General features: G+C 34.1%; 1 protein-coding gene across 6 annotated transcripts in view; it reads right to left on the reverse strand.

The window, feature by feature from the left end:
- Positions 1 to 3834: 3834 nt before the first annotated feature.
- Positions 3835 to 24847, reverse strand: part of LOC106459270 (KN motif and ankyrin repeat domain-containing protein 1-like) — a 74642-nt gene continuing 53629 nt past the window's right edge. For all 6 annotated transcript variants that reach the window (XM_013918866.2, XM_022385721.1, XM_013918867.2 and 3 more), the window contains 3 exons: positions 15704 to 15802; positions 7028 to 7125; positions 3835 to 4991 (listed from right to left, as the gene is read on the reverse strand). In XM_013918866.2, the coding sequence (XP_013774320.1) occupies positions 4952 to 4991; positions 7028 to 7125; positions 15704 to 15802 (237 nt within the window). In that variant the 3' untranslated portion in view covers positions 3835 to 4951. The remainder of the gene's footprint in view (positions 4992 to 7027; positions 7126 to 15703; positions 15803 to 24847) is intronic.

A 24847-nucleotide genomic window follows, 5' to 3' on the forward strand; every position in this document is an offset into this window, starting at 1 on the left:
CTTTAATACAAGTTTAACATAAAAGCAAATGTACGACGTTTCGACAAGTTTTGTCATCATCAGGTACCATTTGCTGTTATGCTAAACTAATATTAAAGTTTTTCTTCATTACCCATTCAAGCCGTCTCCAACCATTATTAGTCTCAAAGTGGGTTCCTCGTCATCGAATTTCAACACGTTATTTGTTGGAGCTGGAAACCAGAATAACTGTCGATTTTATAAATCAAAAACTTTGCATAGATGGCTATGAAGTTGAAACTGATATAAATAGGTAAATTATATTTAAATTAAATTAGATAAAATACAAAAAACAAAAACAAAAAACTGGTAACTGCCGTTGATGATTAACTGAAAGGAATCGTAGTTGAATGGCACAGCAAAGATAATACTTCAACAGCAAATCTCGATTCCTTCAAATCAGAAACGAATCTGTTTGTAAATGCTAAATCTGTATTCACAGATCACCTTCTCTCTATATCTGCACAATCATGAAATTGGATCACAACAATCCGGAAATATCTCTTCTCCACGTCACAGTCCTCTATACACAGAGTAAAGTAGGACACAATATAACTCTCAATAGATAATTTCCGTGATCAGACCCTATTACAGAAAATAGGGCTAAAATTTAGCATGTTACCTCGACCGGATTCAGGATGTTCCAAATTTAAAAGTTTTTTTAGATGTGAAACACACACTACAGGACAGTGAAATATGTGATATTCGTGCGATGGGCACCTACTAGAATACGTAACATCTCCGGTTGAATTTAGCACATCACCTCAACCAAATTTAGGATATTCCAAATCTGTGAGGTAACAGCCCCAGAAGTCCAGGCCGACCAAGGTCCCCCTCAAAATTTGTATTCGAAAATTTTGAATACTGGAATCGAGAGAAAATATTTTGAAATACGGAAATAGTTTTAATGATGGAGAGAAGCAATAACTATGTTTTAGGGCTTTTTGAGGCCTAGATACGTCACTATTCCAAATGGAAAATTTGAAAAAATGAAGATTTTTTAGATGTGAAATCCACACAACAGGAGAGTGAGGTATGTGGTATTTGTATACCACAAAAGTAGTCAAACAACACTCGTAGTTGATCTCCACATACAACTTTAAGACGGCATCTTTCATGGCGGCTGCAAGTCAGATAATAGGTGTGACTTGATGGGGGCAAACGCAAGTGTCGAAACGTCATCCAGATTTATCCTTGTCCAAACAAACTACCAATTCACAGCAAAAAATAAACTACAAAAAATAAAATAAGTTACGTTTCTCGGTTCATTTATCAACTACTGTTGTGTTCGGTGAATTAAACAGTTTATCATTAAAAGTTTCTTACAAACAGGCCACTTTAGTAAAATCAATGTAAAACTATCAGGAAAACTTTCGAAACAATCTGGAATTTAAGTTATTTATTTATTGAATTGCGTGAGAAAAGCTAGCCGTAGCTAATCTGTAAGTCAGACTAGAGGTAAGGCAGCTAGTCAACACTACACACCGCCAACTCTTGGGTTACTCTTTACCAACGAAAAGTGCAACTGACCTTCACATTTCAACATCTCCACAGTGGAAATGGCGAGCATCTTCAGTGACGGGATTCGAACCTGCAGGAGGGGAAGTGAGCGCCCATAACACCAGGCCGCGGAATTTCAAATGAGAGCAAAAACAATTATTTCATCTTTAAATAATAAAAAAGCTAATTTCTTAATAAAGGTTTCTCATGAAACTAATAGCACAGTTATTGTAATTACAATAATGACTACTTTTACAGCTATAAGTGTAATTTTTTTACATGTGATTTACGTAGAATAATCCTAAACTTTAACTTGTCAGTATGAAACATATTTTCCCATAACCCTTATGAACTAACAAACATACAATGACCTTGGAAAAACGACTTCCCAATGCTAAATGTCAGCATCTATCTCATTTTTACCTGAATTAGTTGTTTGAAAGCTATACATGGGTCATATATGCGAATAGACATGCCTAAATTTGACCTGACGGATATGAGAAAAGGCATGTAGTCACAGCAGCACCACCAACTTTTCAGTTACTATTATCTGATTGAATAATGGGATTTGAGCACCACTCTTACAGCGTACTCAAGGAATCAAAGTGCAGATCGCATTTTTGTGGCAATGGGCCCAAACCATAAATCCTCAGATTCACAATCAACGTACACTAATCACTAGGTTATGCCTGCCCCTATCCCAATTTTAACAGGATTCATTGTAACTGAGTGTTAGTTTTTTATATTTGTTCAAAGCAACCCTAGGCAGAGAAGGTAGCTAATCAACAATACCTACAGCCAACTCTTGGGCTCCTCTTTTCTGATTGAATGATGGTATTGAAGCATCACCCGTATAATGCACCCACAGCCACAAAGTGCAATTTAAGCAGACACAAATGCTGGACATGCAGCATGCCATCCACTTAGCCCAATAACAAGAACTGCTTCGTATTTTTTGTCTTATATACCTATGGCATACATTAATAGTATGCTTGATAAAGTGTTCTACAAGGTGTATTTGATACTGAACAAATGCCACATATCCTACCACTCATGATACACATTTGCCTGTAAGCTCGCCTGTTTGAAAATTAGAAATATCGACAGTAGTCAACTTTACCTTGGCCCAAATAATCTCAGATAGGTCATGCGGCAATATAAATCAGAGAGTAATTGTCACAAACAGGAATTTTTCATCGTGTTCACATGCCATCCAGAAAAAAAAAAGTATTACTGTAATATTCTACTACTGACTGTGGACTGACCATGTTTCATCAATGAACTGTTGACATGTATCAGTACGTAAAGAATCTCTATAAATTATACAATACAGCTGACAGGTTCTGAAATCCTGTTAATAATGACTTAAAATCAATTGGCAATGTTTTACATGAGGAGGGGAAAAATACCATCAATGCTTGGATTGTCAACTGCGCTTCCAGTGCTTGTGTGACCGGAGCCCAAAATTGCTGGCATATTTCTTTTCACATATGTTTTACATGTACCTTTATAATAAAACTAGTTCTTTTTTGAAAAAAAAGAGGATTATAAGTACCATTAAAGTAGTATTATCTTTAAAATAAACAGCTAAATAATGGAAATAACTTAACTTTCTGTTACTAGTTAACCAACAGCAAATAATTACATATGTTGCAAAATGATCATCTACACACAAACATAACAAATATAACTCTTGTAGTTTCAAAAATACATTTTTTAATAAACAAAGATTATAAAACTATTACAAAAATATTTTCAGTGTTATAATCAAGGTTTTTACATATCTGATTACTTTAACCTTCAGAGACTGCCCTAAACACTTGAATAATATAATCATAAAGGATAAGTTGAAAATCAAGTATGAATGATAATTTACAGCTGGCATATTACAAAACTATCACACTTTCAATGCTCTACAAATTTTTTCCTTTAAAAGTCATACATGAAAACAATAATATGTAATTTTAAACCTTCATAAAAAAATCATTCAGCAGTTTTTCTGGGTTATTAAATTTTTTGTACATTTTACTTTCCAAATATATTCACCCTGATTTAATGTTTATTCCCTTTTTTTTAAACAAGACTCTGTGTTAATTTGTTAGATAATTTAGAATTATTGAAACTACACTGTTCTTAATAAGAAGTTCATCAATGTCACTGCAGCACATAATGAAAGATATACAAATGGTTATATATAGGTTCCTTATAACTCAAAAACATGGGATTTCTTTCAACACAAAATAATGTTTTCTTAATTATATAATGCACATGTTTTATGCTTTTTGAAATATAATTGATTAAAAACTGTAAGCAAGTATCTATTAAACTAAACTTCTTCCAAAAATTCATGATGACAAACAAAATTTTAGCTTGCACCAAATTATGTCATCACTAAAAAAAACCAGAGACAAATGATTTTTTCCAATTTGTGACATGTTAGTAAAAATAAAGGTCTACGTCATTACTGGCTCTTACTGTATAGAGCTATTATTCAATTGCTGATGTCAGTGTTCAGCAATACAAATGAAAATTAACAATTTCTATAGGTGATTATTTTAAGGAGGTATAAAAGTTAAAAGTCTATAATTTTTATACAACAGAATAAAAACATTCTTTATGTTATTATTTTCTGGGGTTCCAAAGAAAATAATGATCTGACATCAACAGTAGAATTCAATGGTAATTGTTTTTTTTCTCTGTACAAATACATAATAAACTTGATAAACTGCCATTTCTAATACAAGAAAACTTTAGCAAAATGTAACTTAACACAATTATACTTTTGCATTGATGAGTAAATTGCTAAGCACTTAAAACACATCAGCGTCAATTACATACTAAGATAACTAGGTACTAGATAAAAACTAAGAGCAGAAAACACAAACTGTAATAGAGTTCAAGTACACAACAGCCACATTTGCCTTCTGCAAGTCTACTTTTTATCTAAAATGGTGGAATTTTTAATGCCACAATTTTAACAGAAGACTAATGTGAAATTGTGAAAATCAAAAAATGTAAAAGACAAATACAAAGTTTGTTTACCAATTTAATTTAAAAAAAAAATGTATAAAAATGCCAAAACCAGATTATTTTTGCTGAGTAACTGTAAAGAGATGATACTTAAAATTTTCCTTCAGAGAGAGATTCAAAGTACTTTTATGACAAAACATGCAAAAAAAGACATTGTCCTTCTTATAAAATAAAAAATAAACTACAAAACAAGCACTCAGTTGGTTATTAAACACAACATCATCCTAAAGCAAAAAACAAATCTTCATTCAAAACGAAAATAGAATTGTCTTTTAACTGCGTCAACTTTAACAAGGAATACTAGTTATAGTCTATAATATGTGTACAATAAGGTCACTTTAACATTACATATTACCAGCACCAATATTAAAAACTTGTTCAATAAAACTTGATTGTTGGTTAGTTATGGCATGGAGCTAGAAGACTTCCTTGAACAGGCAGGGCTGTTATATAAAATTAGTTGAAAAAAATATTAAGAAAAAATACATGAAAAGGAACAAATCAAAAGAGAAAATTCCACCTTGCAACTAGACACTATAAGTAATAAAAGCTGTATATATTTAATTTGTTTTCTAAATTATTTGAAAACTGTCGAGATTAAACAGAAAGATGAATTTTCTAGAAACTGTTATTGAACAAACTCAGAAAATATTATATAAATCTACTTATAAACTTTTCATAATTTTAATTACATTATATAAAAAAAGTTCTAATGTTTACAGATAATATAATACCATAAAATGGGTTTACACCATGATCAAACAATTTCAATACTGAGAACTTGGTCAGATTCTTAGGACCATTACTGGGTTGTTCAGAGCACAACATATAGCTCTTAAGCAATTTAATATTATAAATAAATGAAAAACAAATGTTCTGTTATTTAGGCCTTGTTTGATCATAAAATGTGTGTTAAAATTTGAGGTGGATGGTTTTACTCAAGTACTTACGAATATTGATTAATGCAATGTAAAATAATTGATTAACTAAAATTAGTATTTTCAGCTATTGCAACTAAATTAAATATTGCTATTATGATTTCACATTATCATTTTTGATTAAGTCAAGATCGTTTAGCTTAACCCTAAAGATGCAGGTGATTCAAAGTGGGTATGTCATGACTTTTTCAGTTACACTGACTCTGCCCAGATGCATATGGTTAATCAATTAGTGTTTGCATATATTAGTATTTTTAATTTTTCTAAGTATCCAAGTCTCATGTGAGAATAATCAATTAGTTGAATGTAATTGAGCCCAACTATTAACTCTTTCTCTATAGAATGCAACACCACATTATAGTGTTACATAAAAAAAATAATCAAACAACTTTGATATGAATATGTGTCAATAAATTTGGCAAGAAAATGTAGTTTATAATTCATCTTTTTATATTATGTAGATTTTCATTCTTAATTGGAAAAATGAATAGTTAGCAAATGTTCAATCTCAGTTTTTGTGTCATGTGATGTGTCTGGGCTCCCCTTCAGAATTTTATAACATCAAAAACAGGTTTGCTGCAATTTCTAACCAAATTAGAAACACAAACAATACATAATTATAAGCAGTAACCTAAAACTTGAAACTTCTACCTTTTTAATTTACTGAGATGTTAATAAATTTCTAAAACCCACCAGAGAAACCTGTCCCTCTGACTTCCTGGGTTGTTTGGCTAATCAACTTTAGATGCCTTGTACACATGCTTATAACTAATAGAAACAGCAGATTCTCTTCTGCACGAATCCCTTTCTTATTATCTCAAGTTATTATCTAAATTATTCAGTTCACAAGTTGTTTTTTGTTCCATGATCATTATTGTGCTACATGTTGAAGTAGTAGAACTTTTAAATCTATTTATAGATTATTTCGAAAGCTGGATAAATTACATTAGTTTTGGGACATTTTTTTTTCTGGCTGACATATTTTTGATGTTATAAAATGCATACTTGGAAACTATACAAGTTATTTTTTGACCACCCAAAACAATGTAAACATAAAATGTACAACATCTGGCACCTATAATTACTATGTCAATGAAACAGCTGACTAATGCACGAGCTTCAAAACCAATAACAATGGAAATTAATAAAATTCCAGTTCTGTGGTATCTCAACAATCATATTCAGTTACTACAGATAACATTCAAACATATTTTTTATCTGTAGGAACATAACTAGAATATTAACTTATATTGTGATGATGCCCAATTTTTGATTACTGTTATATATTTTACAATATCTTATGACTCATTCATAAGAAACCATCTGCTACAGGGACTGCTTGATGATGATGATGATGTAATATAGCACATACTATTATCAAAGAACAAAACTTTTAGCTTATCAATTTTTGTAAGCTTCAGTCCTGATCACAAAACTGGATCAAACAATTAGAAGAATAAAAAAAGTTTCATTTTATATTAGGCAGGTTTTTGTGATCCGAGATTCTTGTTATTACATGTTATAAAATCATAATTTCTCACCTGGGTGGTGGTGGTGTTCGAGAAACAGGAGGAGTCCGTGAAGGGGGTGTTGACCTGCTAGATGCAGAGCTCCGCCTTCTTCCTTTGAGTGAAGAGTACTGTAGAAGATAGCATTTCACACAAGTTATAAATACGTGTATACAATATTATTTTATTTCTCTTCCTCATTCTAGTGGTTTTAATTTTTTTTCTATAGAAACAAGTTACTTATTTGCTATACAAGCTAGAAATACAATAAAAATAACCTTGTATAATAACAAGTTTCAAACCTTTGTATTTGCATATCTTACTAAAATTCTTAAAAGACAATACTTGTAAACCAATAGTACTGTAATTAATTTCATTATTATTATATACAATTTACCAAGTATGTTAAAACAACAAACAATAGAATTTTGTATAATATATAGAAATAATGCACATGCTTTCATCAATTTAATATCATATACATTACAATGAAGGTAGTCATAGCTGATGGAAAAACAAACACACTGTCAGGACCTTTATTCCATAAGTTATATGATGTAATTGCAGTAGAAATATACTTAAGTTTTCAAAAAAGGAGAATATTTACTATTCATAATAGACTAAGGCATATTTTCTATTTGAAGGATTACATCAAAAGCTTGTAATTATATATGATCCTACTCGACCAAAAGATTTGCTGATATTCTCATTTAATCTATAGGAAAAACTTATAAAATTATTCAAATGGGGTAAAATTTTTCCAGATATTCTGAGGATGCAATGTTTTTGCATCTTTATGATATATATAACATTGTAAGAACATTATTACTATATTAAAAAATAGTTAAATATAAAGATTTTATATAAAGTCTACTAGAAGAATTATAATGAATCAGAAAATTTAAATTGTGAATCTTTTTTTTAATTAAAAATTCACAAACTTTCAATAATACTACTTGCATCTTTAATAGCAAGTAATGCATTCTATATGATGTTCTTTAAACATACTCTCAAACAAGGAGCTATTAAAAAGATGCCTAACACTTCTAGTCACAGCTTACAATTGTGAATTAACAAGTACTTTATATTTGGTATATATTTTACACTTTTGACCCCAATCAAACATTCATCACTTCTGCTTCAAATTAAAGTAAATTTATAATTAATTTTCTACAAATCAATAGGACAATCTGAGGACTGCATTACAATAATACTTAGCTTGTTAACAACAGAGTCAATACATCAATTTTAAAGGTTGTCCTAACCTGCAAGTTGGACTGGATGATAAACAAAATGTACTACTTTGTTCATTCAAGACTAGTATAAGTCAGTTGATGAATCTTGATTATTGCACTTCATTATCATTAATCTATAAGTGTTAGCATTTTCATTATTTTGACTGGACTTTGAGCTATATTCACGTAAAGTGAACACGAGTTCATTTTTTGGTGCTGGTTGAGGTTACATAATAAATAAATTAAAATGAAAAGTTGAAAATAGAGGTTCAGATTTTGATCACTTGAGACACCAGAAATCAGTTACAAGTGTACATAGGAGGGATTTGGTTAGGCCTGCATGTATTATAAGGCACACCGTGATTTTGCAAGATCGCTAGAAATATACTCATTTCAAGAAAGTAGCAGAATGTAGGATCAGCCATTTCATGCAGTGACTGAAGTTTAGTTATTTTGTGAAGTGACTGATTTTGCAATATGCCTCTAACATATATACTTATTATAGTCTTGAAATATATCTTACAAGAAAGTCTGCTAAATAAATAATGAAGCATTGACAGACCAAGATTGAGAATATTTGCTTCGACTATTTTCATTACCTCTCTAGTGTTCACGGTATTTATGCATACATATTTTATGTAAAAATATGACTACTACCTCAGTATCAAATAGTTAGATTGCAAATTCTTTTAACTTAATAAGCAAGGAGTTGGTCCATTAGACCAATCCCGTATCAGAGAAGAAATGTTGACTATAAAGTGGTTGTGGCAAGCTTTGAGTAAAATGTCGGTTGTATATAAAATATTAGATGTGTTGCAGCATTGTTTGCACTAAACAAATATATGTGAATTGATAACATCAGTCTGACTCAGATAAGTCAAAGTGCAAGACAATATTCATGTGAAGAGAAAATACTTTTGTCCACCATAAGGTTTGCATATTGCATTGCATAGCATCTAGAACATCTGAAATATATATTTACAGTTTTCTCAGCATCCCTATATACTGTACCTGATATTTAATTTCCTCTATCTCAAACTTACCTATATCAGTAATGTAGGGTAAAATGAACAGCTGATAACTCTGACATCAGATACATAATACCATGTTGAATGGCAGTCTGTCAAAGGTCACTGCATGTGCACTTTGAAACACACCCATGAACAAAGGGTTAAAAAATACTGATTACTAACTGTCGTAACATTAAACCCTATATTATAATACAATCTAAAAAGATGCAATGAAAGATAGTTAGTTTTTAAACCATTTAATCAGGTTGATAGCTATTGTACAATTCACCTAAACTTGTAAATACAGCATTAAGCTAATTGCATAGCTATTCTGCAAAATCATCAGAGCAAGTAACAAATTCAACTTACAGTCAATAATAATAGTGTGCAACAGTACACTAAACCATAAAAATAATAATAGAGTGCAACCAGTACACTAAACCATAAAAAAATAGAGTGCAACCAGTACACTAAACCATAAAAAATAGAGTGCAACCAGTACACTAAACCATAAAAATAGAGTGCAACCAGTACACTAAACCATAAAAATAGAGTGCAACCAGTACACAAGTAATGAGTAGACTGATGCTCATTTTTCAGAGTATGCCTACTTACATAACTATTATTCGTAAATTAAATTCCTGAATTAGACCTACAATAAGCCTTTTCAAATTAGTTAGGCCTTATGGGTATTTTCTCTTGCTAGCTACTAGATTTTATTAGTTAATATGTGCCAAGCTCAAGTTATGAAAAAAGTTAAAAGTTAAAAAAAAACTCAAAATGCTCTACCATTTGTAACCACCATAAATAAATGTTTTGTTTATTAAAAAACTCGATTAGTATCAATTTTATTTTTATATTAGTATTTCTTTTACACACACACACTAGACTATTAACATCAGAAATTCAACTTTCATATTTCATCACTTTCCTTAATCTCTTGTTATTTGTCAGGATATAAAAATACAATTGAGCAATAGGCAACAATCACAGGGTTTGTACCAATAGACCCCTTCAGAAAAAAGTAGAAGAGAGTTCCTTTATTGATGTTAACAGCAGATTTATTCTGGCTGTACACTATCCTATTGATTCCTAATTCTTTTCCTTTTCCTAACTACACCATATGTTGCATTATTTTACAGCAGACTCATTTCCTCTGAATGTTGAAGATCTTTGATTGCTACTTACACCTTACTGGTGCTGAGGAGACTGAGATCCTTCCAGTAGAGTTGTGCTAGATTTTATATAGGGACTTCTCTTGTGAGTTTCCTCGTTCAGCTTTATCCCTGCATGGTCTGGCATATACATTAAAGTGAAGGTCTTACCATGCAGTTTCTTCACTTTCTGCCATCCATCTGCCACGTTAATGGTACTGTCTGTTTGTGGTTCGAGGTTTTCAGCAATCCAGACGAGAGCTTACTTTATGGCTTCCAGCTCCATCCTTGTGCTGTTTATGGGTAGTTTGAATTCTCCATCAGCCTAATGCAAAATGTTGCTGTTCCAGAAGACAATGAATGCCTAACCAGCTCTCTTGCTGTCATTGGTGTAGGTACCATCTGTGGATATGATTACAAGCAACTGTCCATCATGGTCTGTAAGTAGCTGCTAACAAGCTTTTTCGACTTTACTCTCTGCCCAATTTCTGGGATGATTTTCACAGTGGTGCCAGATGTTTATTCCATGTAGAGACATCTGAGATCTTATGGAGACTAATTATCTCAGTGGTGGATGTACTGCACATATCTACTCATAGTCATGACATATTTTTTTTAACCGGTCCCATGCTTGGTTGGTATCTGTATGGTTGTTGTGAAGCTGAAATATTCCTATTGAAAAAAGTAGTAGCTCAATTATGGAATATATGGTCTTTATGGGGCTTTATTAAGTAGAAAAATTAAAAGTTTAAAACTTTTTTACAATGTGCCCAAAAAATGTTTGGGATGAATTTTTGATAAAGGGGAAAAAAAAGCAACTTTGTGGGGGTCAAAGTAGCTTTACCTTTAATAGGAAAAAAGATTTATCCAGTGAAACCTATCATATGTTTTAACATTACACTAAGTCTTCTTAACCTGTTGTTTGTAAGAGCTAAAATTAGTTCAGCATTAAATGCATACACATGGATTTTTTGCATTGTAGCAACACTAAGGCTTCAGCTGTTCTATTTGAGCATGGGCCAAATATTGTCTTTATTAACATTGTACTCTATATTTTCAGTAGTTTCCAACACAATGTGAAATGTGTTTTATGTAAATAAGAATCTCAGCTCTGACAAATCACAAATTAGAAGGAAAAGTGTGGTTTTAGTATGATGTCAGCCACTATTCAACCCTCTTGTAAACACTCCTGCAACTTTGAAAAACTTCCAATAAACAGTTTGGATCATTTTTGTAAATGTAGTAAATGTTCTGTCTTTAAACTGTACAGCCCTAGCAAAGAAATTTGCTTGTAAGCACAGTTGATGTTCTGTAATGCTGCTAAAGCTTGTGAAGTGTGAGAGGATGTTGATGGAGTTGACAGAAGTGCATGCCATGTCTTGTCTTAAACAACTGTTCTGTATCTTCTCAATTTGATCTGGTTGTGTAGCACTCATACTGATCATTGAGAGAGCATAATTCAGGATGGAATGCATTAAGACTTTGGTACAGCATAAACAAGTTATGTTCTTAAGCTCTATTTATTGCTGCAACTTTCATTGCATTGATGAGGTTGGTAACCCTGATTACCATAGTGTTAATATGACTGGTAAAGCTGAGTTGTCTGTCTAAGATTACTCCCACGTAGTTCAGCATTTCATCTAGGGGAATGGCAGTGTCTACAAAGGATGGTGATGATTTGTCTTTACCAGCATGTCTGTTATTGAGTGCTTAGAACATAACTGTAGCAGGATTAATGACCATATCTATGTCATTGCACAATGTACTAACCCTGATACTGGGATGTTTGCATCTTGCTTTTGATCTTAGCAAAAGTTAGCACACAGCATCTGGTTGGACTGTCCAGATGGGCTACATCCATTGTGTAGATGTTGAAGAGGACTGGCAAGAATGGTGATTGCCAGCTTCCACACATCATGATGCACTTTCTGGTTGTTAGTGTAGCTATGACCCTTACACGTTATACTAATGTATATTTTGAACATTTTGCCAGCAAGAACAGGTAGCTGGATTCTACTGAAGGCACCTTTCAGATCTAATGCTACTACCAAGATCTTCTGACCAGTTTCAAAGCCTTACCTTGTATCAGCTGTGAATTCAGCAGCACTGATCCAGGTTTCTCGTCCACTACAATAACCACCTAATGATGATGGTAGTAGTAATTCAATTTGACAGGCAAGGATTTATATGAAGATACTGCTTAATGTGAAAATCATGAAACTCATCCTTATGTTTCAATTTATTTGTTTTTTGTATTGAATTTTGCGCAAAGCTACACGAGGGCTATCTGCGCTAGCCATCCCTAATTTAGCAGTGTAAGACTAGAGGGAAAACAGCTAGTCATCACCACCAACTCCTGAGCTACTCTTTTATCAGTGAATAGTGGGATTGACCATCACATTATAAGGCCCTCACGGCTGAAAGGGCGAGCATGTCTGGTGGGACGGGGATTCAAACCCGCAACCCTCAGATTGTGAGTCGAGTGCCATAACCACCTGGCCATGCCGGGCCAATTCAATTTATAATAAAACCTGTTGAAAAATAAACTGATGAAAATAGCCAAAACATTCTTTACAAATATAGACAAATTAAGTATATGAAGCAATCTGTAAACTGTTAGCAGGACTAAACCAAATAATCATGCTCAAACTTGTGTTTAAAACTGTTATATCATCATCAGTCTGAAACTTAGTATCCAAAACCTCCAAACTTGCACCAAAATTTGCTAATTCATACTTAATATTGGCAATCTTTAAACATCAACAAAGAAACTGTATGCTTACACTAAGTGTTGCCATTAGAAGCCAACAACATGGCTTAACCCTTTAAACATGGGCAGATGAGATTACCATCCACTCAACTAAGGAAGGACATTTATGCAACAAAAATACAGCAACTCTGTGTATTCCTAACAAAACCTCCTAAAATTTTGTTGAAGTTTATAAATATTTCGTACACAAAGAATTACATTATTCTAATTACACCTTTCTAATAAAAATGTTATCTATTTATAGAAGTTATTTGCACTCAGACTGTTTAGAGTGCAAGGTGATTTTAAGTATAGAAATACTTTTCTTCATCTTATATTTTCATATTTCATTTGCATAACCTATAGAACCTCCAAAATGAATCTCAAAAGTTTTTTCAAGTAAATGTTTATATTTTATTATTTCAATTTCTTTACCATATCACTGACTCTAGCAATTAGCATCAATGTACAATGCAATTAAATTATTAAAATTAGAAAAAAAAAATTCATACCTTTTACTTTTTTGTAGAATATTTGTACAGATGTTGTTTTACTTATATTCATAATTTTGGTTCTTTTCTGTTTCACCTATAGTTAATTATTAATTTTACATTTTTCATTCTTGTCCTTTACCACTGATTACTGATCTCAAAACACAAATCAACACTGCCCTTGAGGCATATTTATGGTGTGTCTAGCAGATATGTGCAACCCTTTGACAAAATTTTCATGCGTCACATATTATCCTAAGCGTTGAGAACTGATACTAAGTATGGTGTATATTTTTAAAATGCTTAAACCTTTCAATTATACTTTTTAAAACAAAATTAACCAAGATATAAAAGTAAGATCTAAATACAATTTAACTATATCTCTAACTATAACATATTTATGCAAAAAACAGCTGTAAGTGCCATAGTCGAATAAGCAGCCAACAATACTATTGTCAGTTACATGTATTTCATGGTGACAACTTTGTGCCAATTTCAAAATAACAGTTGTTAGATTATAGTGTAAAATGAGCTGTTTTTAATGAGCATACACATGTGTATGTAACATCTACATGTAGGCTATAAAGCTTAAACAAATCTGTTGAATGTGAGCATGACACTGTCAGTAGTTGAGAAAATTTATTACTTGTTTCAACTGTGTAAGCATCTTACTGTCTAGTCATACCTCTACTCAACTACCAATAAAGAATTTTGATAAATTGTTGGCCATGTGACAATATATCTGAAGTTTAAGTAGTTTTTTAAAGGTTTCTTTTGAAATAAAGGACTTAAAAAGTAGATAACATAAAACTTTGAATCATAACATACATTATAACATTAATTTTATTCACGTGCATCGATATTACCAGTGTTTAATTAAATTTTAAATGTAACAGAGTGACTAGCGTAGAAAAGGGTTTAAAGGAGTACCCGTCACGAAAGGATTAATGCAGACAAGAGTTTCTTATTATAACAGTGCCATCTTACATTACAGATTATCAATTCAGTGTCATTTCTTGCCTTGGTTACTCACTGGTGAAGTTAAGCCATGTGATGACTTTTCTATTGGGGAAGATTGCTCACTTATATGTTACATGAGTCTAAGGCATTTAGTGCTATATGGTCCAACTGTCTGATCAAAGGGAAAATTAGAGTTTTTATTAAATTTATGATTGCGATGATGGAAAGTAGTAACCATAAAAGAGAATTTATTACAGCATGGTGTCGAAGGGAGGGGGAGAGACTTGTTTGTTTTGTGGGTATGTCTATGACAAAGTTATGAATTTCTTTTTAAAACTGTCTTGCCATACAATGTTCTATTTACCTGAACCCTGAGTAAAGCTACTGAAGGATAGATTACAGTGCTAACAAAAAAAGTATTCATGGTTGAAAACTTATGAAACAGAAGTGCTTGAAAATTATATCTGATAGCATTTTAAAACAAGACTGAAAACAACACAAGGAGCTTAAGAGCTAATGTTAGTAGGACACAACTGAAAACAACACAAGAAGCTTAAGATCTAATCTTAGCAGGAAACAATGGAAAACAACACAAGAAGCTTAAAAGCTAATGTTAACAAGACACAACTGAATATAACACAAGAAGCTTGAGAGCTAACATTAGAAGGATACAATACAATGAAATAGCTTCAAACAGTCCCTTATTAAGAATATTACAATTCTAGTTCATACAATATAAAGTAACTTTATACACATATCCAACTGCAGAATATTATAAAACAGATAAACTGTTACTGTTAGTAATACAGTCAAGCATACAAACAAATACCTGAAACCATGTCATATAAGAATATATTTCATAAAATAGCTGACCACTATGAATATAATTCATATCTATCCCTATTTATGACCTTTGACAACATTGCTTTTATCATAAAATTAAAACAGTGTTTTGTTTCTTTATAATTTTTCTGGTTGCTCATTTGCTTTTTCCATCAACTGGATTTCATTTTGATTTTCTTTTGGTGTGTATAATCTTATCAAAACTTATGTAGCAAGTCATCATTAGCTGGAACCTGTGTACATCTGATCAACACATAATCAACTTACTGGAGAGCTTCCTCTGGAAAAGTTCATGCTGGCATAGATCAATAGTCCTACATCTCTGTGTCCAGCTTCCATTGCTATTGATAAAGCAGTACTGCCATCCTGTAGTGAAAATGTTAAACTTCAAATTAACAAAAAAAACTAACAAACTGTAATTAAACCATGCTCGAAATGAAAAATTGATAAAACAGGGATAATTCATTATTCAACAAAATGTCTTATAATCTTCTTTAATAAAGTAGCCCATATAAGAGAATGTTAACATTTTCTTACTCTGAAAATGTATAACTGATAGTTACCTACCCAAAGATATCTCGATTATGGTTTGCCCTCTAAGCATTGCTGAAAAACAAAATTCACAAACAGTCTTTTATATCCCTTCATTTTCGCATATTTCAGAACATGTGCTGATCACGTGACTGCCCTCCACCAATCATACTGTGCCATCTATATTAGTGCAAGTAGCTCCCTCTACTATTCTAGCACAATCCTCACTTTCGAGAATTTGGCAGGTACATACTAAAAACACCGACATATCAATGAGGAGGTAAGGTAGGAAATGAGTGAGAGAAGGTAAGTACCGAAATGGTACTACCTCCGCTCACCCAAAGCTAGAAACACACATTGCAAAGGTAGAGAGACCGGTGAAGGCACCACAGTATTCAATCAAGGGGAGAGCAACCGCCTTGAAAGAACAGGTGTGCCATAATAAAGCACACCCGTGGGGTATAGCACTACTTCTGGAACAGGCATGTTCTTCTCCAAGTAATGAACACAGTGATATATATAGGGCAGAATGTAATAGGTAGGCACCACAGCCTCAAGTAAGAGATGTCCCAAATAAATAAATCAGCCCGTTGTCAGCAGATAGTGCATAACTCGTCCACCTACGTAGCAAGCGTTAGCATGGGACATAGTGATAATTAGTCATAGTAAGGTGCCTGATAATGTGATATAAGTATACGTGGCTAGGGCTAAAGGGCTAATTATATACATATAAACTGTATATAATTAGGCCAAATGCAGTCCACCAGGGCAGAAACGTCCAGGGGAAGTGCCCTGCACAAGTTTGTAAGATCAACAAGTGTGGTCTGACTGGGCAAAAACATCCAGGGAAAGCACCTTCTATATACAATATTATGGCCAAGTATGGTACACCCAGGTAAAAACAAAAACATCCAGATGGATGCACCTTCATATACGTCAGATTATGCCAAGTGTGATCCATTCAAGCAGCAAACAACCAGTGGAAGTGCTTTGCATAAGATACAGAAAACAACAAGTGTGGTCCACCCTTGGGGAAGCACCTGGGATACAAAGGATTAGGCCAGGTGTGGTATGGTCAGCCTGGGCAAAAACATCCCGCCGAAGCACCTTGAATCCATAATATTATGTTATTGCATAATTAATAAGTATAACAACGATAGCACTCTTCTCACAGAGTGGGTACATATGAGCTATGAAGTATGATTTAGTTTATTGTATAAACCCCACTCACGAGGAAACCTCCATGGTCCACCCCTCCAGTGACTGGGAACTGGAAGTGGCAAGGACTCCCACACTCCACTAGAAGAAAAGGAGGGGATATGTGTTGGGGAGTCTAAAGAAACGACACACTGGAGACAGTGCAATGGTTACCTGCAATTCCGTATTTTTAAAAGCAGAAAAACCCTGACTGTAAAAATCACGGGTCAGTAGGGATGGTCAAAAATCCCCATCTTCTTTACTCAAGAAGTCCATCAGTGATGGTCCTTTATATATGAAACAGCGATAAAATGTTTGTCTGTACGTATATATAAGTAGCCAGTAGTTTTACAAAAACATCCCATCTTCTTTACTCAAGAAGCCCATCAGTGATGGTCCTTTATATATGAAACAGCGATAAAATGTTTGTCTGTATACATATATAAATAGCCAGTGGTTTTACAAAAACACCCCTTCTCAAGAGTGAGCATTATAGAATTATGCAGATTTATTGCTAATATTATAATAAATACACTTGACCAGGCAACGCCGATCACCAAGTGAGATCCTGAAATATGATGTATATCAACGAAACAAGATAAAAAATAATATGTTGACTTACCCCTATCAAAGGTGAACAGGTGTGTGTAGAAAAACCACAGTAGAAAGACACAGCTAGGTTGTGCAGTTTGCGCGACAGATGCATGGAAGGTGTCCACATACCAACCTGAACGATCTCCTCCAAAAAACGGCAGTTTCAAGCAGCTAAAAATATAATCAGATGACGAATTTGGTGCAAACATACATTATGTAGACAGTGACCTTCCATCAATACATCAAAATACACCAATTGTATGAGATGATGAACCCAACCAGTGAACATAATAGGCAATAGATCATGGGAAACAGAGAACTTCCACAAAACAAATAGACAGGAACGAGAAACACGAAAGGATGCAGTAAGATCCATATAATATAGCAGGGGACAAACTGGAAAGTAGTTGATCCGAATCAAAAAATGAGTACAAGTGAGAAATAGAAAGCAAGGAAATAGGAAAAAAAGGCTAAACAACCTTTTCAGACAGCCAATATCCTGGGAAGGAAGGCCTGATATGGATAGAGGATAACATACAAGGAACAGTAAAGAATGTGGAAAACATTAATGGCATAAATATTGGAATGGCGATGACTGCATACCAGGAGATGGAGGAAATAGCTCTTAAGTGAAAGATGGCACAAGGAACACAATGCAATGGGTTCAAAGAGAGAAGCAAACAGGGCATGAAGGACAACACTGAGATCCCAATCTGGCAGAACAAAGGGACATGGCAAATGGACCAGACAAAAGAAACAAAAAAGTGAAACAATCGGGAAAGAGAAGGCTTTCCGGAAGTGGGAAACAAAAGATGTTCGACAGGGCATCCCTATAATGAGCAACAGTTGAAACAGACACATCCTGATCAAACAACCATGTGAAGAACAGAAGGATGGGATGGTCAGAAGCCATGCTGAATAGACCAAAGTCTGAGTAAGACCAATGCCTCTGGTACATAGACAAGGAGGAAGGGTGAATGGTATGAGCAAAGAAAGTTGCCACACGAACTGAAGCAAGGGACTGGAAAAAAGCTACATGCGAAGATGGAGTTTGGAGACATTGGGATGAAATACATCCTATAGAAGTTGCCAGAGAGCAATCATGATAGAGGCTGTTTCTCCAGTAAGGGCCAGAGCAAAGGGTACAATATTTGAGCTGGCCAATATAGATCAGCCAGCAGAATATGACAAGAAGTGTCTGAATAAATGAAGTAGCTTTGGAGAAGAGTCCAATTGGAGGCTAGGCATATAGGTGAAGAACCCTCCAATCTCGACTGAAAGCATTCACACCCAGAGCTGAAGGGTAAGAAATTGACAACTAAAAGAAAGGAAGTTTGGCATTTCAGTGAGTAGCAAATGTAGTGTTCCCAGCTGATAACACACCCACAGAAACACTCAAGGATGAAGGGACCACTCCGTGGGGAGAACCTGGTGGGGACGGGATAAACAATCAGCCACAATATTCATAATTTCAGGAACATGACATGCCATGGTCGTTGACCTAGTACAGAAGATCTAGAGGAGTCTGACAACACAGAGATCTGGACTTGCTGTCCCTTGCTTTGTGATATAGCTGACAATAGTGGAATCATCAGAATGAACCATAACCACTCACCCCTGCAAGAGTGGAAGGAAATGATACAGAGCTCGATGAAGTGCCAAAGGTTCCAGGATTTTTGATATGGAGAGTAGCCTCCTTGACAGACCACTGACTCGAAATCTCTGAAGGAAGCATCTATGAACACATTAAACACAGGACAAGGTGGAGGAATGGGAATGCCCACAGTGGTCAAGTCTCTGTTGAGTCACCAAGCAAAATCGGCCCTGATACCAAGTGGAAGGGTGATGGGATGGTCCAAGGGATTGTGGCAGAAGTTTCACTGGTCAAGAAGCATCCAATGAAGGGAATGCATATGTACCCGAGCAAAGGGAATGAGAGGTTCCAAAGCATCCCGCATACACAAAAAAGAGATAGAACCTCCCATGCAGAGAGAGAAGGGGAAAGTAGGGTCTTTGTGATTGCCCATTCCATATCCTGGAGCTTAAGTATAGAAAGCTGGGCCCAATGAGATGGGAATTGAAGAAAACCTTCAGATGAATAAGATACTGTGTAAGGGTAGTAAAGGACTTCTCCAACTTTATGAGAAACCCCACCTGAGCAGCTTCTCGCAGAAGTGGGTGTTAGTGACTGACTGGGCACGAGAAGAGGTGAACAGTGGCCATTCGTCCATGCAACATTGAGTCCAAGGACCCAGCAAGCAAAGATGACATGCGAAAGAGCTTACCACTCGACAAAACACATATGGAGCTGAAGAAAGACCAAAAGGCAGCACGCAGAACTGGAAGACAGAACCTTCGTGGACAACCAAAGAAAACGACATGACACTGGGGCAATTGGAATCTGAAGATAGGCATTTGTCACATCAAACTTGGTCACCCAAATTCCCGGGGAAAAAATCCATTTAAGTGAGAAGTGAGATTATGTGGTAAAGTGAGGTGTCTCCAGATAGGCATAAAGCCAGGACATCTGTGGTGGGTTTCCAATCTCCCATGTTTTTGGAGACAACAAAAAGATGGGAGTAAAATCCTGGTTGAGTGGGCTCCAATTGTTCGATTGCTCCTTTTTTGAACAAGGTCTTAACCATACTTGGCGAGAAGTCTGGATGTGGTATGATCCAGAGGAGGAGGGAAGGATAACTGAAAAGTGAAACTGAAGGCAGAAACCTTCAGATAGAACCCATGGAATTGTCATAAAGTGTAGCCAAAAAAGTCACAACAACTAAACATACTTATAGAAAGTATTCAATACTAACAAACCAATAAAACTTAGAAATTTGTAGAGTCTACAAAATACATAAAAATAAACATGCAAAATTATGAAATTCGACCTAAAATATAAAACAATAAGCAACACCTAAATTGCAAAAGAAGTAAAGAAACTTAGAAGATAAAATACCTTTAAGTATTGAACATATCAGTCCACCCAAAGAACCTATAAGACAAAAGACTTGAAAATAAAACCTACCTTGAAGAACATGAGAATAAAAAGGTACCCAGTTAACAATAACAAATTTTGTACTCAAATCTAATGTGACTAGTAGTAAAGAAAAGTAACTTATAAACTAAATAACATGAACAGTGAAAAGAAGTAAAAATAACAAACCAACAAACCCACAAAATTAGCCAAAGGTACAATTACCCAAACAGTAACAATCATGCAAAACCAGTACATATACCAAAAATTACACAAAAACAATGCAATAATCAAACTCTAAATGCAAAGATAAAGTAAAGTAACTTAAATGGTAAAATAATTATAAAAATCTAACTTATCAAATACTGAGCAGAAAAGACACGAAAGACCTGAATTATCAAGTGCAAAAATTAGGTACAAGCACACAAACTCACTAAACATGGGTATACCTACTGGGAGTGAGGAATACACACTGAAAAATTAACTACAGATCTCCTGGGATAAGAAACGATACCTAACCCAGCAGATTACATGGAGGCACCGTAACAGATGGAAAGTGCTGAGAAAGGAATTTCCACACAGTAGTTATATCCTTCCTCACAAAAGATCGTAACATGAAATGAAGAATTCATCAGCCAAACGTAAGACACAAACTCCCAGCAAACTAAAGCCTGTGCTTCCCTAGCAGACATCATTGACCTTGAGACCTGGACTTTAATGTCAGAACCATTGTCTAATAATGTGGGGATTTCATCATCTGCCATATTAAATCTCAAATTCATGTGAACAAATTCTAATTCAAAAAACAGAAATATTACTAAAACAAATGAGTAGAAACAATGGCAAAGTTGAAACTGATATAAATCTATGATTAAGGAAAATCAGAATTTTGTAGTTAAAAGGAGAATGAGTTAAAACACACATCTGTATACTAGAATGCCAATTGAGAAAGTGAGGATTGTGCTAGAATAGTAGAGAGAGCTAGCTGCACTAGTATAGATGGCATAGTATGATTGATGGAGGGTTGTCACATGATCAGCACGTTCTGAAATGATGCGAAAATGAAGAGGTATAAAAATACTAGTGCACCGTTAGCAATGCTTAAAGGGCAAACCAGGATCGAGATAGCTTTGGGTGGAAGAGGTAGTACCCTTTGGAATTGTAATTCTTTTGCCTTTTTTTTTAATAGCATACCACTTGACATGCCTGGTGAGTTAGTGAAGCTTAAGCAATTCCCATCACTGATTGAATATTGAAGATAACGCCTTAAAAATCTTCTTTTTTTTTTCTCAAAGTTACTATTCATACCTTTTATCTATTCTATATTGACATATTTTATAATATGCTTTATCCAGTGGTATTTAATCTTTGCCTGTAGCTATTTTCAAAGTCTATGCTTCATTAGTGATTGTTCAGACCACATTATGACCTCATAAAAGGGCATACTAAAGGGCTGTCATAATAAAAAAATCTCAAACAGAGAGGGAAAATTAAGAGAACAACATGGCACGGCTAATTATATTCTCAAGGATAATAGTTTTTCTTATGCTTTGGGAAGGGCATAAAATGTTTATAAAAGTGTTTAAATGAATTGTTTACAGACTAGACATTTTGGAGTTGTGCAAAAATGTATGACTAAACATTCTTTTTCTTTGCAAATTACATTAGCCAAATGTTACAAAATATCAATTCTAAAATATTTCTGGATTAACAATTGTTCAAACAGAGTTGTAATTATTGCATGTATATAAATTTTGAAAGTTTGATATACGCAGGTGTGTACTTGACACCTGAGAGAAGCTTACTGTCTATAAATAGCTAATAAAATAAAATGCTTGTGCTTAGAACTTACAAATAAAAAAAGGAAAGCTATATCATTAAGTAACACTAGTAAAATAACTGTTTTAGAGCTTATAAATAAACGAGGAAAGTGCCATTCAGTGACACAAGAAGACACTTTTGGACAGAATTTAGGAACTAACCAATGTTTTGAGTAAGGTTCATTTTATATATCTATATAATTGCAACAACTCATTATTCTAAATTAAAAACAAAACCTCTGTTACTTGCATTAACATTATGCTGAATACACAAGCCTGCAATGGTTATATTGTGTTGAAATTTTTACATGTTCTACAGTAATTCCTGTATGCTGAATCCAAAAATGATATCCAGTTTTCTCCATCACATACAGAATTTTCACAAAACATTATAGATACTTTTACACAAGTGAATCATTTTCATTGAAATAGGGTCACATTTTGTAATCCTTAAAATACTGACAACCACTGGCTATAGACACGAGTCTTATCTATTTTTCTAGAACCCATGAGAAACACACTATTAGTATATATACTGTTAACAGGCCACACAACATGTCATTTCTGGAAAGTATTTGTTTAAACATGCAGTTTGGCATTATATTTTTCTTTTCAATATTATTCATTCATTGCTATGGAAATAAGAAGTTGTGTAAATGACCCAAACATATTCTGTTATATTTGTGGTAAATTTGTTGTAAAGAAACAAAGTCAAAATATTATAGAATTTGTCAAAAAGCATTGGGAACCAAGACAAATCCTGGGCTCCACACAAAGTTTGCACCATTTGTGTCGAAGAGTCGAAAAAATGGACTAAAGGTAAGAAAAAGTCTTTGTCTCTTAGAATTCCAATGGTCTGGCATAGCCTAGAAACCATGGAGATGACTACTATTTTTGCTCATGTAACATGCAAGGCTACAACACTCAAAACAGAAAGGAAATTTCTTATCCAAACCTTCAATCTGCTATAAGACCTGCTGCTCATGGGCCTGATGTATCTGTTACTACTCCACCGGAGACTCTTGATACAGTTTCATTTTATTCTGATTTCAATAGAAATGATAATGAGGATTATTTTCAACCTGAAACGTCTGGTTAACCACAACCTTGCACACAAGGTGAACTTAATGATTTGGCGTAGAGATTTGGGCCTTTTAAAGGATTCTTCAGAGATTTTGGGGTCCAGACTTCAGGCTAAGAATTTACTTTCTCCAGAAACATCATTTTACTGGTACAATAATTGTGAGAAAAAGTTTAAACCATACTTTTCGTAAGATGGTTCACTGGTTTCTTGCAACAACATTGCTGAACTAATACCAATGCTAGGAGCCACAGTCTATGAACCAAGTGTTTGGCAATTGTTCATCGATTCCTTCAAAAGAAGTCTAACAGATATTCTCCTTAATAATGGTAACATATATGCATCTGTTCCTATTACTCATATGTATGAAAATCTTGAACTTCTTAATAAGGTCAAATACAAAGAACATGGTTGGCTATATTGTGGAGACTTGAAAGTTCTTTGTATGTTGTTGGGTCAACAATCTGGTTATACAAAGTATCCATGTTTTTTGTGTGAATGGGACAGCAGAGTATGAAATCAGCATTGAATAAAGAAGCAATGACCATGCAGAGTCAGCCTTATACCAGGATCGAAAAACATTGAACGTGAAAGTTTGGTTGACACTAAAAAAGTCCTATTACCTCCACTTCACTGGGCTTGATTAAGTACTTTGTAAAGGCCTTAGACAATGATGGCAAAAGTTTAAAATATCTGTGTAGGCAATCCCTAGCTCTTTCAGAAGCGAAACTTACAGAAGAGATTTTTGTTGGGCTTCAAATTAGGAAATTGACTTGGAATGAATAGTTCGAAAGGACAATGAGGAAAGTTGAAAAAGAAGTATGGATTGCCTTTAAAGATGTTATTGACAAATTTTTAGGAAACAACAAGGGCAAAAATATTGTCAATAACATGCTAGATAAATTCAAAGAGTCGGGTTGTAATATGAGCTTGAAAGTTCATTTCTTATACTCACATATTGGCTATTTCCCTGAAAATCTTGGTGTCATCAGTGAAGAACAAGGGGAAAGGTTTCATCAAGACATCAGGGAAATGGAGAGGAGGTATCAGGGAAGGTGGAACATCAGCATGATGGCTGATTACTGCTGGTCATTGAAACGAGGTGGTCCAGATGCAATACATAAAAGAAAGACCACAACACATAGTTTTGAGACTAAAAGACGTAGATTTCACAAAAACATCAGGATGAATGAGGATGAATATTCGTTTGACAT

This window comes from Limulus polyphemus, unplaced genomic scaffold, assembly GCF_000517525.1.
Source record: "Limulus polyphemus unplaced genomic scaffold, Limulus_polyphemus-2.1.2 Scaffold583, whole genome shotgun sequence".
In the NCBI taxonomy this organism is placed as follows: domain Eukaryota; kingdom Metazoa; phylum Arthropoda; class Merostomata; order Xiphosura; family Limulidae; genus Limulus; species Limulus polyphemus.